The following is a 17,269-nucleotide window of genomic DNA, read 5'->3' as shown; positions in this document are numbered from 1 at the left end:
AAAACAGACCCATAGATAATAGCATAGAATTGACAGCCCAGAAAAAAACCCACATTCATATGGCCAATTAATCTATGACAAAGGAGGCAAGAATGTACAGTGGGGTGGGGGGCTGGTGGCTCAGTCGGTTAAGCTTCTGCCTTCAGCTCAGGTCATGATCAGCGGGGAGCCTGCTTCTCCCTCTCCTCCCTACTCATGCTCTCTCTTGCTGCCTCTGTCGCTATCTCTGTCTCTCTCTCAAATAAATAAATAAAATATTTTTTAAAAAAACAAACGCAAGGGGCGCCTGGGTGGCTCAGTCGTTAAGCGTCTGCCTTTGGCTCAGGTCATGATCCCAGGCTCCTGGGATCGAGCCCCACATCAGGCTCCTTGCTTGGCAGGAAGCCTGCTTCTCCCTCTCCCACTCCCCCTGCTTGTGTTCTTTCTCGCTCACTGTGTCTCTTTCTCGCTCACTGTGTCAAAAAGATAAATAAAATCTTTTAAAAAAAGAATAGAAACAACAAAATACACTTCTTTAAAAAAAAACAAACAAACGCACAATGGGGAAAAGACAGTCTCTTCAACAAATGGTTTTGGGAAAACCGGACAGCAACATGCAAAAGAATGTAACTGGACCACTCTCCTACACCATGCACAAAAATCAACTCAAAATGGATTAAAGACTTAAATATAAGACCTGAAACCATAAAATTCCTACAAGAAAATATAGGCAGTAAGCCATTTGACATTGATCTTACCTATATTCTTTTGGATATGTCTCCTCGGGCAAGAGCAACAAAATAAAAAATAAACAATTAGAACTACAACAAACTAAAAGGCTTTTGCACAGCAAAGGAAACCATTAACAAAAGGAAAAGTCAACCTACTGAATGGGAAAAGACACTTGCAAATGATATATCCGGTAAGGGGTTGATACCCAAAATATATAAAGAACTCACACAATTCAGTAATAACAACAAGAAACCAACCTGGTTAAAAAATGGGCAGAGAAGGCATACAGATGGGCAAGAGGCACATGAAAAGATGTTCAACATCACTAATCATCAGGGACATGCAAATCAAAACCACAATGAAATACACCTCACACAGTCAGAATGGCTATTATGAAAAAGACAAGTATTGGCAAGGATGTTGAGAAAAGGCTGGAACTCTAATGCACTGTTGATGGGAATGTAAATTGGTGAGGCTACTATGGAAAACAGTATAGAGGTTCCTAAAAAAATTAAAAATAGAACTACCATACAGCTAGCAATTCCACTTCTGGGTATTTATCTGAAGAAAAGGAAAACACTAATTCAAAACACTAATCCAAAAAGAACTGCCATGTTCTTTACAGCATTATTTACAATAGCCAAGATATGGAAGTCACCCAAGTGTCCATTGATAAATTATTAAAGAAGATGTGTTATGGGTGTGTACATATATACATAATATTCCAATATCACTCCACCATAAAAAATAATGAAACCTTGTCATTTGCACCAAGATGGATGGATCTAGAAGATATTGTGCTAATAAAGTAATTCAGACAGAGAAAGACAAATACCATATGATTGCAGTTATATGTAGAATCTAAGAAACAAATGAACAAACAGAAGAGAAACAGACTTATAGACACAGGGAACAAAGTGGTGGTTGCTAGAGGGCAGGGGTGGGGGGATGGGTGAAATAGGTGAAGGGGATTAAGAGGTACAAACTTCCAGGTATAAAATAAATAAGTCTCAGGGATGATAATGTACAGCATAAGGAATACAGTCAATAATATTGCAGTAACTTTGTACGGTCACAGAGGGTAACTAGACCTATTGAGGTGATCATTTTATAATGTATGAAAATATCAAATCACAACTATGTTGTACACCTGACACTAATATAATACCATATGTCAATTATTCTTCAACTTCAAAATAACAAGTACACTTCAACCCTGGCTGCTGCAGTGTTGTTATCAGCATTCTTGCTGTAGGGCCCAGGGTCATTGCTAGCCTCTAGAGAATCTCTTCTAACTTCTACAGAATTTAAAAAGTCACCAAGATGCCCTTCTCTTGGTGAGAGGGAGGCAGTCCTCCAATGGGGAGCATTGTTTGGCATGGGAGATGTGATTGGATTTCAACCCCTTCCCACCCCCTCAGCTGGGTACCTTTGTGTATCACACAAAGGGTACAACTGTAAACAGCGCCCCACTTGGGTGCCAATGGAAGTAAAAATATACTAGGACTCTTCCATACTTTTTCTATAGGGAAACACTTTGAACAAATACAGTATACACTCTTACTCAAAAAAAAAAATTGTATTTGATTCTAAGATCCACGTTTTTTAACAATTCAAAGTCTCTGAAATTAATGTTTCTTACAGTGCTATACCCAGTCAGCCACTCAATAAATTTTATATAATGAATACATTTGCTAAGCAAAAAAATTAAGGAAGTGAAATAATTCTAAATTCTATTTTTATATTTCAGTCAGAATAATAGGTCATTTTCTAATTGAAAGATGACACCCAGTAGATCTATCAAATAGAGTACTTTTTCTTATCCTCTGTTTTCAAGGACTCAGACTAAAATAATTCCTCCTCAACCTCAAAGCACTTTGTTTACACTCTTCTTGTGGCCTTACACTATTCTGCTTTTCACTGTAATTATATTTTGCTTCTCTTGCCTGTAAGCTCCTACAGGGCAGGGCTCGTGGACCTTTGTCTTCTCTGCTATGTAGGGCAACAACACAGTCAAGTGGAAGCAAAATGGGCTCTGGAGACAGGCCAACCTGCATCCAGGTCTTGGCCCTGCTGTCTAGTGGCTCTATGATTGTGAGCAAGTTATTTAACTTCCCAGAGTCCCATTTCCTCACTTGGAAAATGGAGGTAACATGGGATTGGTCTGAAGGTTGTTTTTTTTTTCTTTTAAGATTTTATTTATTTATTTGACAGAGAGAGAGACACAGTGAGAGAGGAAACACAAGCAGGGGGAGTGGGAGAGGGAGAAGCAGGCTTCCCGCTGAGCAGGGAGCCCGATGCGGGGCTTGATCCCAGGATCCTGGAATCATGACCTGAGCTGAAGGCAGACGCTTAACGACTGAGCCACCCAGGTGCCCCTGGTCTGAAGGTTTAAAACTGAGTTGAGTTATAAATGACTGGCACTTAGCAGGTTCTTTGTAATGGACTGTCACTATTTTTCAGAGTTCTGGAAACAAACAGATTCACATTCAGGCTTGCCCACTTATTGTGTCCCCTAACTACCAGTTACTTCTGGATGCCTCAGCTTCTAAGCACCAGGAAGGTAGGATGCTGTCTGTCTCATTCACTGTATGTCCTTAGCATCTAACACAGAGCCCGGCTGGTGTTGAATGGACCAGTGAATGAATAAAAAATGAAAATAATCCCTTACAGCACTATTGTAAGAATTACAAAAAATGTATATAAAGTGCCAGTCACAGTTACAGTGCCCAGTACATAGTAGAACCAATAACTGATTTTTGATTTTCAAAACCAATAGATACAAAAAAAAAAAAAAAAGGATGCAAAGAATGCTATGGGCATTCACACCCTTGTTTTTATCATGTAATTACTGGACTAGGCAAGAGAGGACACGGCTAAATGGCTGGTCTGATGACTAATATGTTCCATCCAATCAAGTAGATTCAAAAAGATCACAGTGAACATACAGGACACTTGGTAGTCCCTTTCCTCTTTATTTCAAATACTACTTTCCTAACTGTGACCTTTCTGCTCCCACCCATTTAGAGGGAGGTGGCTCCTATGACCTTTGTCACATATATAGAGAGTATAGAAGCCATGACTCTGGAGGTCAGGACAAGGGAGGTTCTTCCTGCCCTGGATACTACCCTCCCATTATTACGGCACCATGGGAAGGAGGGCTGTGTAGAAATGAAGAATGGGTGGAGGGAGGGTAAATTGTAACCGTGAGTCTAAAGATAAATGATTACACCTCATCTGTAACCTGGCTTCTCGGTGATCTCACCTAAAATATTCCATGCTGATCCGTGTCATTCTTGTTCTCTAAGACAGATAGGAAAGTAGAGTCCATAAGCCATACTGGAGTAACTATTGATCAAAGAGGAGGGGGGCGCCTGGGTGGCTCAGTCGTTAAGCATCTGCCTTTGGCTCAGGACCTGGGATCGAGTCCCACATCGGGCTCCCTGCTCCGCGGGAAGCCTGCTTCTCCCTCTCCCACTCCCCCTGCTGGTGTTCCCTCTCTCGCTGTGTCTCTCTCTCTCTCTCTGTCAGATAAATAAAATCTTTAAAAAAAAAAAAAAGAGGGCGCCTGGGTGGCTCAGTTGGTTGGGCGACTGCCTTTGGCTCGGGTCATGATCCTGGAGTCCCAGGATCGAGTCCCGCATCGGGCTCCCTGCTCAGCGGGGAGTCTGCTTCTCCCTCTGACCCTCCCCCCTCTCGTGTGCTTTCACTCTCTCAAATAAAATCTTAAAAAAAATAAAATCATGTTCATTTAAAAAAAATAAAAATAAAAAATAAAAAATAAATAAAAAAAAAAAAAAGAGGAGGAAAAAGCCCAGGGCTGTCATGCTGAATTACCAATTTAAATTTTGATGTCATACATCCTTATATTGAGAGCCTTAATTGCAAAATATAAGAGGACACAGAGTTAAAACAATGTGATAGGTCTTCATCCAAGCCTTTCCTGGCAAAAAGGTCTAAGCAGTAAACTGAAGGCCTATCCTTAAGCTTCCTCAGCCTCCTGTGGTCCTCTCTAAGCCTTTAATGATGGATACAGATTTCTGGCCACAACAAGGAACACAAGACACAGGAAGCAGCAGCAACACTGCCTGAAAAAGAATGAACAGAAAATTTTCCAGGACCAAAAATGCAAGAAGGGAAGAAGGGAGGGCAGAGAGAAGGGGGGAGGGGAGAGAGAAGAAAGGCAAGAAATAACTAACCTAACAAGGTCCAGCCATATCAAGGATTAATTATGTAAAACACTGAGCTGAAGGAGCGCTGAGGAATGGCCCTTTCACCCCCCACTGGCCTTTGGGGGGCATTTGCGTTAGTTGACTGAGGAATATGATGCTGGGGGCGCCTGGGTGGCTCAGTCGGTTAATTGTGTGCCTTCGGCTCAGGTCATGATCCCAGGGTCCTGGGATCGAGCCCCACGCTGGGCTCTCTGCTCAGTTGGAAGCCTGCTTCTCCCTCTGTCTATCCCTCCCCCTGCTTGTGCTGTCTGTCAAATGAATAAATAAAATCTTAAAAAAGTGAACAAATAATTAAAAAAAGAAAAAGGAATATGATGCTGACCTACATGAAACAAGATGCTGGAAGAACCCTCTATTTCAGACACCAGACTACATGAGTGCCCAGGGCCACTTTTGAGGGTACCAAGCTACAAACAGGTGGTCAGCATCTGACATCCTCCTTGCTCTGTTTATATAAAATATCTTCCAATCTTCCCCTTCCACTTGGGCCACTCCAAATGGAAGAGACAGAAGTGGCATGAATGGCAGCTGGGAGGGAGCGTGTATGTGGAAGGGAGGTGGCGAGTTAGCCCCGTTCTGGACGTGCACTCATCAGTGTTTGTTAAAAACTTCTCCAGTCTTCCAAGGGCAACAAGGGTCAAAGCTGAAGGTCCTGTCATGTGTCACAAAAAGGAAATTTTTCTTGTACCAGATTCTCCTTCCAGGTACTTGGGAGAATCCTTCAAAAGCACCACCCACTGTCCGTCCCCAGCGAGCAGCCTGGAGCCTGGAGCCTGGAGCCAGGCTGCCACTCGGCTCTCAGCAGGTTACGGCTCCCTGTGTCATAAGCAGGCTCCCCGGGTGCTGTCAGCCTTCCTCTTCTGTTTTACCGCCACCACGGACACGTGCCTCTGCCCGAATCCCTCAAAGCACCACGAAGATCAAAAGGCTTATGCCGACAGAAAAGAACTTCCACTATAGAAAATGGTATTTTCCCAAAACTGAATTGGGCCCCAAGTCCTCATCCTGCCCCACATTTCATCTGCTCCACATTTCCTAGTATTACCATTTTTTGTTTTCCTTGGTTCAGGACTCCTTCTGTGGGATTATGGCAGGCAGACCTAAATCCGTTTACCCAAGAGAAGCCCTTGGGCCTCTGCAGCTGCTGTCAAGCCCACTACCCCTCTGATCTGGATCTGCCAACATGTGGCTTAGGGAGAAACTGAAGCAGAAGGAAGACCCTGAGAAGAGAGGAGAGGAGAGAGATCTGGTGTGAAACATCAGCACTGTGCTCTACAGCTCACAGTTGTCTCCTAATAGTAACATTCTATCTTCATTTTTTTATGTAACAATTTTTATTCATAATAAGTGATCTTCTCACAAGAAAAACTGAAGGACTGTCTGTTATAATTTAACCAAGCTGAAATTTTGTAACATGAGGCCATACAGTGTGTTCTTTTATAGAAAAAGGCTAGGTCTGCCTTATCCCTAAGAAAAAAGAACACGGTGAGAAAGAACACAGACTGCCTTATTTATTGAGACTGCTAAAATAATAAATTGATTATTATGAGTCCCATTTTAGTATGTTTGAATGAGAATTTGTTGAAGCAGAAGGGGCATTATGGGAAAAATGCTTAGGAAGTGAAATTAGATATTTCATACATGGAGTAGCGGCTGCTTGGAGAGCAGAAAAACCCTCAGAAATAATTTATCAAGTGGTGATGCAGCCAACAACAATGAACACAACTCTTCTTCCAGATGAGAGAATGGTCCGGGATAGCTGTGACTGCAGATGACAGCACATTATATTCCAGATAGTGGAACTATTGCATAACTAATGTTCAAAGGTTTATAGCCCAGAATGAGTGCAAACCACCTTTGATTCAACATTATCAAAAACAAAATATTAAATATTAAAATATTAAAGCATAATCACATGGTAGATGTACACCATGGCCAAAATGCAATGTGATATTTGGCTTATGCAAGGAAGCTTTCTGTAGGTATGAGACAATCCAAACACCAGCTACTACTGAATGACCACGTCTGAGATTAAACAAGTGTGTAAGGTAGAAAAGCCACAACTGGTATAAAAACAAGAAAAAGAAAAGGAAAATAAGAAAGAGTGGTAATGAACAAGTTCAACAGAATAACTGCAACTTTTAGTAGATAGGTCTTCAAGGACATTTGTAAATGATGTCCCTGCTCTTTGGCAGACAGGTCAAAGCTATTTTTCTGAAACTATAAACATTTGTTGGGAGACAATTTTAGAAAGAGGAGGTAAAAGGCAGTCCCAAAGTAAAATTGTCAGGTTGGTAAAAGTCCACTGACATGAAAACAATAGCTTCTTAGGAGAGGACTGACATGATGTCGATGATTCTTATAGGAAGATCAATCTAGTAATCAGAAGAATGAATTGAAAGAGGATGGGCAGGGTTGGGTTCAGGTTCTGTGTGTCTGAAGCTATCATCAGCTTAAAGAGGGTGTAGGTCATTTTTAAGAAAAAGAATATATATTTAAGAATACAAAACTGCCTGAAAATAGAGCTACCATACGATCCAGCAATTGCACTACCGGGTATTTACCCCAAAGATACAAATGTAGGGATCCGAAGGGGTACATGCACCCCGATGTTTATAGCAGCAATGTCCACAACAGCCAAACTGTGGAAAGAGCCAAGATGTCCATCGACAGATGAATGGATAAAGAAGGTGTGGTATATATATACAATGGAATATTATGCAGCCATCAAAAGGAATGAGATCTTGCCATTTGCAACGACATGGATGGAACTGGAGGGTGTTATGCTGAGTGAAGTTAGTCAATCAGAGAAAGACATATGTCACATGACCCCACTGATATGAGGAATTCTTAATCTCAGGAAACAAACTGAGGGTTGCTGGAGTGGTGGGGGGTGGGAGGGCTGGGGTGGCTGGGTGATAGACATTGGGGAGGGTATGTGCTTTGGTGAGCGCTGGGAATTGTGCAAGACTGTTGAACCACAGATCTGTACTTCTGAAATAAATAATGCAATATATGTCAAGAAAAAAAAAAGAAGAAGATAGCAGGAGGGGAGGAATGAAGGGGGGGAAATCAGAGGGGGAGACGAACCATGAGAGACGATGGACTCTGAAAAACAAACTGAGGGTTCTAGAGGGGAGGGGGTGGGGGGATGGGTTAGCCTGGTGATGGGTATTAAAGAGGGCACGTTCACCGCGGAGCACCGGGTGTTATACGCAAACAATGAATCATGGAACACTACATCAAAAACTAATGATGTAATGTATGGTGATTAACATAACAATAAAAATTAAAGAAAAAAAATACAAAACTGCCACTCCCAGAGCCTCTGAATGGACCTATATAATGAAGGAGGCCTGAAGGTTAAGCTTCTGTACCTTCACAATAAGCTACCTTATGGGTAAGTGATAGCTTAAAGCCACTAACGCTATCACGCCACCTATCTGACCACCCAAGCTAGAAACCCAGGAGTCATCTTTGATTCTTCCTCTTACTCCCTCTTCAGTCACCAAGTCATGCCCATTTTATTTCCTAATTATTTCTCAAATTCATTTCTTTCTTCATTTTTTTTTTTTTTTGAAAGAGAAAGAGAGAGAAAGAGAGCATGCAAACAGGAGGGGAGAGGCGGAGAAGGGCAGAGGGAGAGAGAATCTTAAGCAGGCTCCATGCCCAGCACAGAGCCCAAGGTGGGGCTCAATCTCATGACCCTGAGATCATGACCTGAGCCAAAATCAAGAGTCCTACACTTAACCTACTGAGCCACCCAGGTGCCCCTCTTGCTTCCATTCTTTAATACCAATACATTAGTCATTAGCACCTCTAACCTACTCTACTACAAATAGCTTCCTAACAGGTTCCCTGTTCCCAGTCCTGTTTACCTCCCAGAAATCCTTGACCCTAACCCTCAGAACACTCTATCTAAAAGGTAAATCTACAATTTCACACATCTATTGACTACCCTTCATTAAAGCCCCAGTTAGGAGAAAGCTCTAAGCCTCTTTAGCATGACAAGCAAGGCCTCCATGACCTTGTCCTTTGTACCTCAGCAACCTCAGCATTCAACTCTTCACGGTATCCACAACTTACAGCCTGTATTTCTTTACAAACACCTTGAAAGTTTTCACATCCAGGCTTTCAGTTCCTGGCTGACCTCTTGGCTTGGAGTCTCCCTTTCTCCTCATCTTCCTCCTTCCCACCTCCCTTAAGGTACTCTGCACACTACATAAAGAGGACTTATTTCTGTCTCCCTTTTCCTCTCCTCTCCAGCCTGTCATTAACTCAAGGGTAGGGGCCATGTCTGACTCATGTTTGTATCCCTAGCACTTAGCAGAATGTAGGTCCTCACTAGATTGTTTTTGAATGAACAAATTAATGACTGAATCAATCACTGTATGAGTCATTCTCTGTGACAAAACACAGAGAGACAAGAGAGTAGAGAACTTAGTTCTGGGCTATGCCCATTATTGTGGGTGACAGAAAGAAAAGAAGGCAATTAAGCATAGGCTACTGAGAATAGTCAGAAAAGTAGAAGGATTAACAGGAATTGTGTCATCTTCTATTTATCATTAAGTTACACAGTTTCTACAGTGAATGCACACTACTTTTTAAATAAGAAATAAGTTTATTAGGGTACATGCTAAGCTGCTTAAAACAAAGAGACCCCAAAATAAAACTATTAAAATACAGTATAAGTTTATTTCTCTCTCATGTAAAGACCCAAAGGTGATCAGTCCAGGGCTAGTGGAGCAGCCGGGCTGTCCTCAACGTGCCACCCCTGTCTCATGACCGCCACTTTCCAAGGCTGCTTCTAGGCAACAGTGAGAACAAAAGTGGAAGGACAGGCAGAAGCAACAAGTTGCCCCCAGCTCCTGGCCAAACAGCCATACCCAGCTGCAAGGGATATTGGGAAATGTAGTCTCTAGTTGGGCATCGATAGGCCCAGCTAAAACTCAGGAGAGTTTTATTCATAAAAGGAAAAAAAGAGAAAGGAATACCAGGGATGACCAGTGGTCAGATGGAAAGTGTTCTGTTCTGTTGGTTTTCTATGAGCGAGGAAAAGAGAATGTTTTAGTAAAGCAGGAGAAGCAAAAGCCCGATTTCAAGGAACTTAGAGTTACTGGGTACTGGACAAATGAAGATTAAAAAGTACAGATCATTCATTCAAGATTAACAGTAAACTGAAGAAGAGAAATAGGGTGGTGACTAGAAAAAACTACAGACTTGAACCAGATTCTGGTTTGTTTTTCTTGGAGGAGGAATACCCGTGCTTGTTTGAAGGGGTCAGTGGAGATAAGGATCAAAGATGCTGCAGGAGACCTAAGCCTAGAGATGGCAGCCTTGCTGAGTCCTAAGGACTCCTCCCCTGAAGCTGAGGGAGGGATGAGAGGCCCGTCTGGAGACACAGGAAGTGGAAGGAAGGTATGGGGAAGTTTACCCTACCCACCAGTTCTCCAGCTCTCCCACCACAGAGTCCCAAGTCCCAAACTTTCCTGCCCCTAATTCCACCCAAACACATCCCCCAAAGTATCACCTATTACCCTGTCCCATTTTCTACTTTGCAAAGTCAGTGAATTACCTAGACAAGAGTTTCAACAAAGGCTCCGAGAGACACTCTGCCTCCTCTTCAACCCATTCAGTTATACACCCCTCATTTAGTACATAAAGATCCCTCTCTACATTCCCACAGCTAGGCACATGGAGATGGACAAGACAAAATCCTTGCCTTCATGGAATCAGACTTGGCGGACAGCATGTACAAGGTTGACTTCTGAAGACAATGCCCAGCGGTTGCCATGTTACCCAGTTATTTTAGTAGTGAAATCTTCCAGGAGGGTAGATGGGGAAACAGCATGACACATGGGACACACAGTCACACTGAATATACACCTATCCTCTGGTGGCTGGAAGAATACAAAGCTAGATAATAAATCCACAGAACTCATACATAGAAAATAAAGATAACAAGCCATGTCCATCTTGAAGAGATGTTAATAGGTAAACAAGACTCCAGGTAGGACCTTGAGTGACCATAAAGAGCCAGTGGTTCTACCACCTGGATTTTCCACCAGGAGCACATGCTTCTCTCCTTCTGGTCTCCTTTCTCATCACATTCTTGGCCCTCTGTTTGCTTTTAATTTTCTCCATGTTCTCCTGCATATGATCACCTTCCGACTTTCGTTTAAATTCAATAGGCCATTCATTATCACTGCTGGGCAGTAGAGGGTACTGGTTAACAGGATACATGGACTCATAAGTGAAAGGCTTGAGTTAGATTCGCAGTCCTGAGCAATTTCAATGACATCTCTGAGCCTCAGTTTTCTCATCTGCAGATGGACATAATACATACCTTGGGGCTTGCTTCTGAGAATTAAAAGGGATGTCTGTGTAAAGTTCGCACACTGTCAGCACCTAGCAATCACCAAAAAAGGTTACTTGTTATTATGTGACAATGCACCCAGATAAAGTAGCTGGCATCAGCCCAAAGCCTGACCGGTTCAGGCTGTTGGCCCAAGTTAAAAAAAGTAATGAAAGAGCATTAAATACTGGGATGACTTACACATCCCTTCTGGAATACCCTATTGCTATATAGACCTAGAAAGAACCAGAAGCCAGAAGGAGACTGGTCTGGTTTTAACAGTAGTCAGCCTTGCTAGGGCCTCTGGGGTTGGCCTTATTAGTACTAATAGGAAATGCTGAGTCATCCTACCCTGCAGGGACCTGGTGGGCGGTGGGGGTGGGGTGGGGGTGGGGGTGTCAGGGACTGAAATCCTCTCTGGCAGGCCTCCCAGCCAAGCATTCCAGGGCCTACTCAGCCCACTCTGATCTCCTGACCCACTTGCAGCTGACCTTTTCTTTGTCTCAGCCGGATTTATGCTCTCACCTCTCGCCCACTGATCCAACTGGTTATATTCCTTCTCTGGGCACAAGCCTCCAGACCCCAGTTCTCGAGCCAGAGCCAAATGGGCAGGTGCTCCTACTGATACCTGGGAATTTCCACCTGGGAATCAGGGTATGCCCTGAGCAGAAAAAGGTGCTTTCTTCCCAAAAAGCCCGCTCAAGGTTTTTTTCTCAAAGAGTTAAATGAGAGGGAGGAGGAAGCAAATAAAAAAACCTGCTCCAAGTGGACATGGATGAAAGAAAAGTCAAAGAAAAAAAAACTAGCTATGTTTTCCAGAAGACAGATAGACGAAACTGCTTTATTAATTTCCTAATCTTATCTGGGTGATCTAAGCGTGCTGCCAGAGTTATAAAGGCGGCTTGCCATCTCTTCTCTGTTACACATTCTCCCCATAATAAGTGTCAATTTTGGTAACTAATTGACCCTTGCTCTGTGCTGTAGGCCTGTGTGAGATGAATGGTTTGTTCTGATTTTCAGGCTTCAGAGCCCTGCAACAGACTGCAGATGTCTTGAGTTACAGAGCTGGTCAACAACACTATATTAAACAAAGAAAAAGCCACACGGGAAATGCATTTCAGCATCTTTGCTTACTGAATAACCTGTACTGGCAAAAATACTTGCCCTTTGAAGTCTTGAGTATACTGCTCCCAGCCCCCATGTTCCCTTCTACGTCCCCACTTCCTGTTTCCTCAGTTGTGAAATGCCAAGCGGTTAGAAGTCTGATGCACAAGGACTGAGTGGTCACAAAAGCCTCCTCTGTCCCCACTTCTCCGGCAACCCTGACTAGAGTCCCTGCAAGTGACAGGAGGTGGAAGTGGCTGGCAGGTCTGAAGGGCACTAACCACCAACTCTACCACTTCCTTCCCTCTTGGGTTTCAATCTCTGATAACTGTCCCCTGTCCACTCCCCACCCCCAGGTGATGCAAATGTAGCCATCCCCCTGTGGGGACAGGTACAACCTGGCTGTGACATCTTACTCCTATCCACACTTATCACCAAGGGTGGCTGTGGTGGTGGCGGGGGGGGGGGGTGGCACTGCTTGCTGCCTCACTGCTCAACGCCTGAGATGCCTTCCTGCAGAGAAAGGGTGCCTTGCTTGATAGGAAATATGCACCCCACCTCTGTTCTCTCTGCTTCACACAGGGCACTCTGTTGAGCCATTCCCTATCTTGAGATTGTTCTTCTTGGCCAACACCTTAAAAGACTTGCCATCTGCTCACCAGGTCCTAAAAGTTTTGACTTCAACATCTGTGCTAAAGATCAAGTCCTTGGTTTTCATTCTTATTCATATTTGTTTGCAGACTAATTTATTTTCAGGCTCTAGGTCTGTGTGCTTGTATTAATTCTCCTGGTTGTTAATGAAATGGTCTGACACAACTTGTTTTATTTAATTTGGTTTTTGTTGTGAGTTATTATTGAGAAACAGGATAGAATCATGGAAGGAGAACTGATAATTTTTTTTAACTATTAAGGGTTACATGAATTATTTTTATTGTTTTCTGATTATAAAACTATTGTATAATGTTTTACAAGATATGGAAAATCCAGGAAAGTTTAAATCACCAAGATAAAAAGGACAAAAATCTCACCACCCCATGGCAGTAACTGTCCACATTTTGGTATATTTCCTTCCAATCTCTTTTTCCTACAATTTTTACTAAGAATAGGAAGCCTATTTTTATTACTAGCACCCTTCAGTGAAGAACTGGGGCTGTGCTAGGGGGGTGACATATATATTTGCAACAACTCCGAAAGACAGGTGTTGCTGAAAATGTAGAAACTGAGTCTAGAAAGGTGAGTTAACAACTTGCCTGAGTGAGGATTCAAATCCACATGTCTCACTCCCAGGGCAAAACTTTGTATGAAGTGAATTCCCAACTGAAGCCTTTCCGTGGATCTTATGGAGAGAAATGAAATGTCCAGAGAAGGATGTCAGAAGGTTGATGCTGTTCTTAGTGAGAGTCGGATCTATCCAGTTTATTATTAAATCAGACCTACTGAAAGAAATCTCTTCATCTGTATATAGCCATTTTCAAAGAGAGATTGATTTCTCCACGAATCCAAAATATCACTATCATTATAGGCTGAGTAGAAAGAAATGGAGAAATCGCTCTGAATCATCTCCAAAGCAGCTTAGCAGCTCAGCTCTACCAAAAGAGAAAGGAGAGTAAATCTTTGACAGTCTGGGCCACTTTCAACACAGCATGAGCCTGGGCAATGTCTTAGCTTCCAGGGACTTCCAGCTGCAGACAAAGTCATGGCAGCATCATCTAGGGCTATTGGCCAGACGTGAATAAACGACAGGGGCAGAGAAATGGAGTTGTAGTTCTGCTAAAACCTTTGGACTCAGATAAAAGTGTATATGAAGCAATCCCTATGCTAGCTCTCCCAGTACAAGACTTGGGGCATTAAAATAAGTACATACAATAAATGGCTTCCCTGCCCACAAAGAGTTTCATCCAGTCAACAAATATTTATTGAGCACCTACTATGTGCCAGACACTGTATAGGCCAGGTACGTCAGTAAACAAAACAAAGATCTCTGCCCTGAAGAACTGGCTGCCGAGTGGGAAAAGACAGACAAGACACAATAAACATAACTGAGACGAGTTGTGCAAATTCCAGAGTCCCAGGATTTGGGTGTGAAGTGCAGGCTTTCCTGGTGAAGCTCCTAAGTGAAGGGTTAACAAGAGGCATGGCATACCTCCATCTGCTATTCATGTTAGATTCACTTGTGTCCAGTCTGAGGGTTTGCTTTTATCTTCCTCTTACATTTCATTTTATTATTATTATTTTTTAAATTTGTAAAATGTTTACACTCTTCACTGTACTTATCAAAGTGTCACCTCCACCTCCATCTTCTCAGTCCTTTTTCCTGCTCCTTCTAGAAAGCCATTTTTACTAACATTTTTACTTCTCCTTCCAAGGCCTTTGTGGCAGAAATAAGTAAACATTCTTATTCCTCCCCCTTTATTACACAAAAGAGAGTATTCTATATATATCTTTTACCAATCTTTTGTTCTGAATCTTGTTTTTAGAGAGCTGTTGCTTTTTTTTTTTTTTAACAGCTACTCTGTTTTCTCTTTTGCTTTATTTAACAAGTCCTCTATTGATGGCTGTTCGGATTGTTTTTCATCTTTTGCTATTATAAATAATGTCACAATGAATAACTCCCTGAACATAGTGTTTCAAATTTCTAGAGAGTCTTAAAAGTAGAATTGCTAAGTCAACAGGTAAATGAAATGTAACTTTATTAGTTAATTCCAGATTATTCTCTATAGAGGCTGTACCATTTTGCATTTCCAACAATTAAGGCAGCAACTGTTTCTCCACAGCCTCACCAACAGACCGTATTAGCAAACATTCTGAGTTTTGCCAGTCAGGTAGGTGAGCAGTGACTTTTTTTTGTATAACTGACAAATGTTACGTTAGTTTCAAGTGTACAAGGTAGTGATTCCACAAGTTTACACATTTATGCTAAGCTCACCACAACTGTAGTAGCTACCATCGGTGAGTAGTAATATTCATCTTCCTCTTAGTATAAGCAAGATGGAGTAGCTTTTCAGATAGTTACAAGCCGTTTCCTTTTAAATTTTTTAAAAACATTTTAACCACCTGTTCATATCTTTTGTCCATTGTGCCTCTTTCTCAGTAAAGTACTTTGGAAATCTTTCTGATTCCAGGAAAAAAAACAAGAGACAAAGGCCAATTTTAATGTGGTCACAATAAATGTATATACCAACTTGGAGAGGACTGGCATCTCCCTGAGGCTACATTGTCTAACCCAAGAAGGTGAAATGTCTTCTTATTTGTTCGTCTCAATTTGTGTTTCACAGAGTGCTTTCAAGCTGCCCTCCTATCTGTTTTGCACATTTCTTTGCATCCATTTGGTAAAACCACAACAGGATGCAGCTGACTGTGGCTGGAGAAAAGCCCATGGTCATGCTGACTGGTCTTACTTTAAATTTATTACCACAGACCTCGGGCGGTGCCTTCTTGCTCCCTAGCGGGTCACACTGCCCTGCCTTTCAGCTTCCAGCAACCCCGACAGCCAATCAGATCCCCTCCCCTCCCCTCCCCCACCCTCTCAGCGGATGGTTTTGTTTTCTACCTCATTGAGAAATCAAAACAGAACAAAAAATCAGAAGAGAACTTCTGCAGTTTTCCCTTAGGATAAAAACGCCAGCCACCCAAATCCCAATCTTTCACACACTCTCCTTCCAGGGGAAAAAAAAAAAAAGAACACAAAAAAACCCAACGGATTAATAAAGCTGGGGCGGGGGGAGGGCGGGAAGCAGACTTCCGTTTAGATGTAAATGGAAAGTAGCGATCCAAGGGCAGGAGTCGCTCTGTAGCCTACCCCAGAAACCCAGGCTTGTGGGAATTATGTGGAAGAGGAGAAAGAGCAGCTGGGTCTTGGTGAGAGCAGAACCTGAATAACATCAGGCTGGGTTCCCCACCAGCAAAAGAGTAGCAGAATACAAGTCTAAGACCATGAGCTGGTTCACTCTCCTCCACTGGGCCCCCCAGGGAAGGGCCGGCCTTACCCAAATGTTTGTGCTCCATCCTGAGCGCTGCAGGTGGGCTGGAGGATGTCTGGGAATGCCAGGTTCGCAGCAAGAATGAAGGCCCCCTCATCATTCCTGTTAAAGGCTAGAGGATGTGTGAGGGCTTAGCTGCCATGGCTGAGGCCTCTTTTGAATCCAGTGGGTGGGGATGAAGGCCTAGGAAACTGGTAAGTCACACTGAGAAAACAAGATAAACACCAAGCAATTAATAAGCAAGACAGAATGATAGAGCTGATTTATATTTACCCACTGATATGTCTACTAAATTATGCAGTAGAGACAATTCAGAAATAGGATAGTATATAATGAGGTACTGATCATAGGATGCCAGGGATAAATGCGAAAGATGCTTGAGAATGGACAGATCTCATAGCTGGAGCCTTCAGGTCACAGACACCTTGATAAACAGCGGTAGTCTAAAGCTAGATTTTTATTTCTGGCATAAAGATTGTTAAGAAGGCTTTTGCCACATAGACCTAAAAATGAGCAGGACAGAGGATGTACATTGGTGGCTATAAGATTATCTGATTGACATGATTTTCAGGAAGGTCTCAATTTAGCCAGCAGAGGGCAAAAGAACACAGAAACCATTCCAAGATTTATGATCCAAGGAATGTTTGGAATAGAAGGACTGTATAGGTATCTTTGCAAAAATAAACAACAAAAACACCACAAGTGTGGTTCTTTTGAAAGATCATATTTAAAAACAGCATGCCAGGGGCTCCTGGGTGTCTCAGTCATTAAGCATCTGCCTTCAGCTCAGGTCATGGTCCCAGGGTCCTGGGTTCGAGCCCCACGTCGGGCTCCCTGCTCAACAGGGAGTCTGCTTCTCCCTCTCCCACTCCCCCTGCTTGTGTTCC

General features: G+C 42.7%; 1 protein-coding gene across 1 annotated transcript in view; it reads right to left on the bottom strand.

Moving 5' to 3' along the window:
• The window catches only part of IFRD1 (interferon related developmental regulator 1), a 52,141-nt gene extending 35,600 nt beyond the window's left edge, over positions 1-16,541 (bottom strand). The window contains exon 1 of the mRNA XM_088018702.1: positions 16,389-16,541. Within this exon, the coding sequence (XP_087874828.1) occupies positions 16,389-16,482 (94 nt within the window). The 5' untranslated portion in view covers positions 16,483-16,541. The remainder of the gene's footprint in view (positions 1-16,388) is intronic.
• Positions 16,542-17,269: the final 728 nt, after the last annotated feature.

The sequence above is a fragment of the Eumetopias jubatus genome, unplaced genomic scaffold (genome assembly GCF_037043125.1).
Source record: "Eumetopias jubatus isolate StellerSeaLion01/CBP00866 unplaced genomic scaffold, mEumJub1_p1.0 scaffold_14, whole genome shotgun sequence".
NCBI classification, from domain to species: domain Eukaryota; kingdom Metazoa; phylum Chordata; class Mammalia; order Carnivora; family Otariidae; genus Eumetopias; species Eumetopias jubatus.
This window is presented reverse-complemented; position numbering and strand designations above follow the sequence as displayed.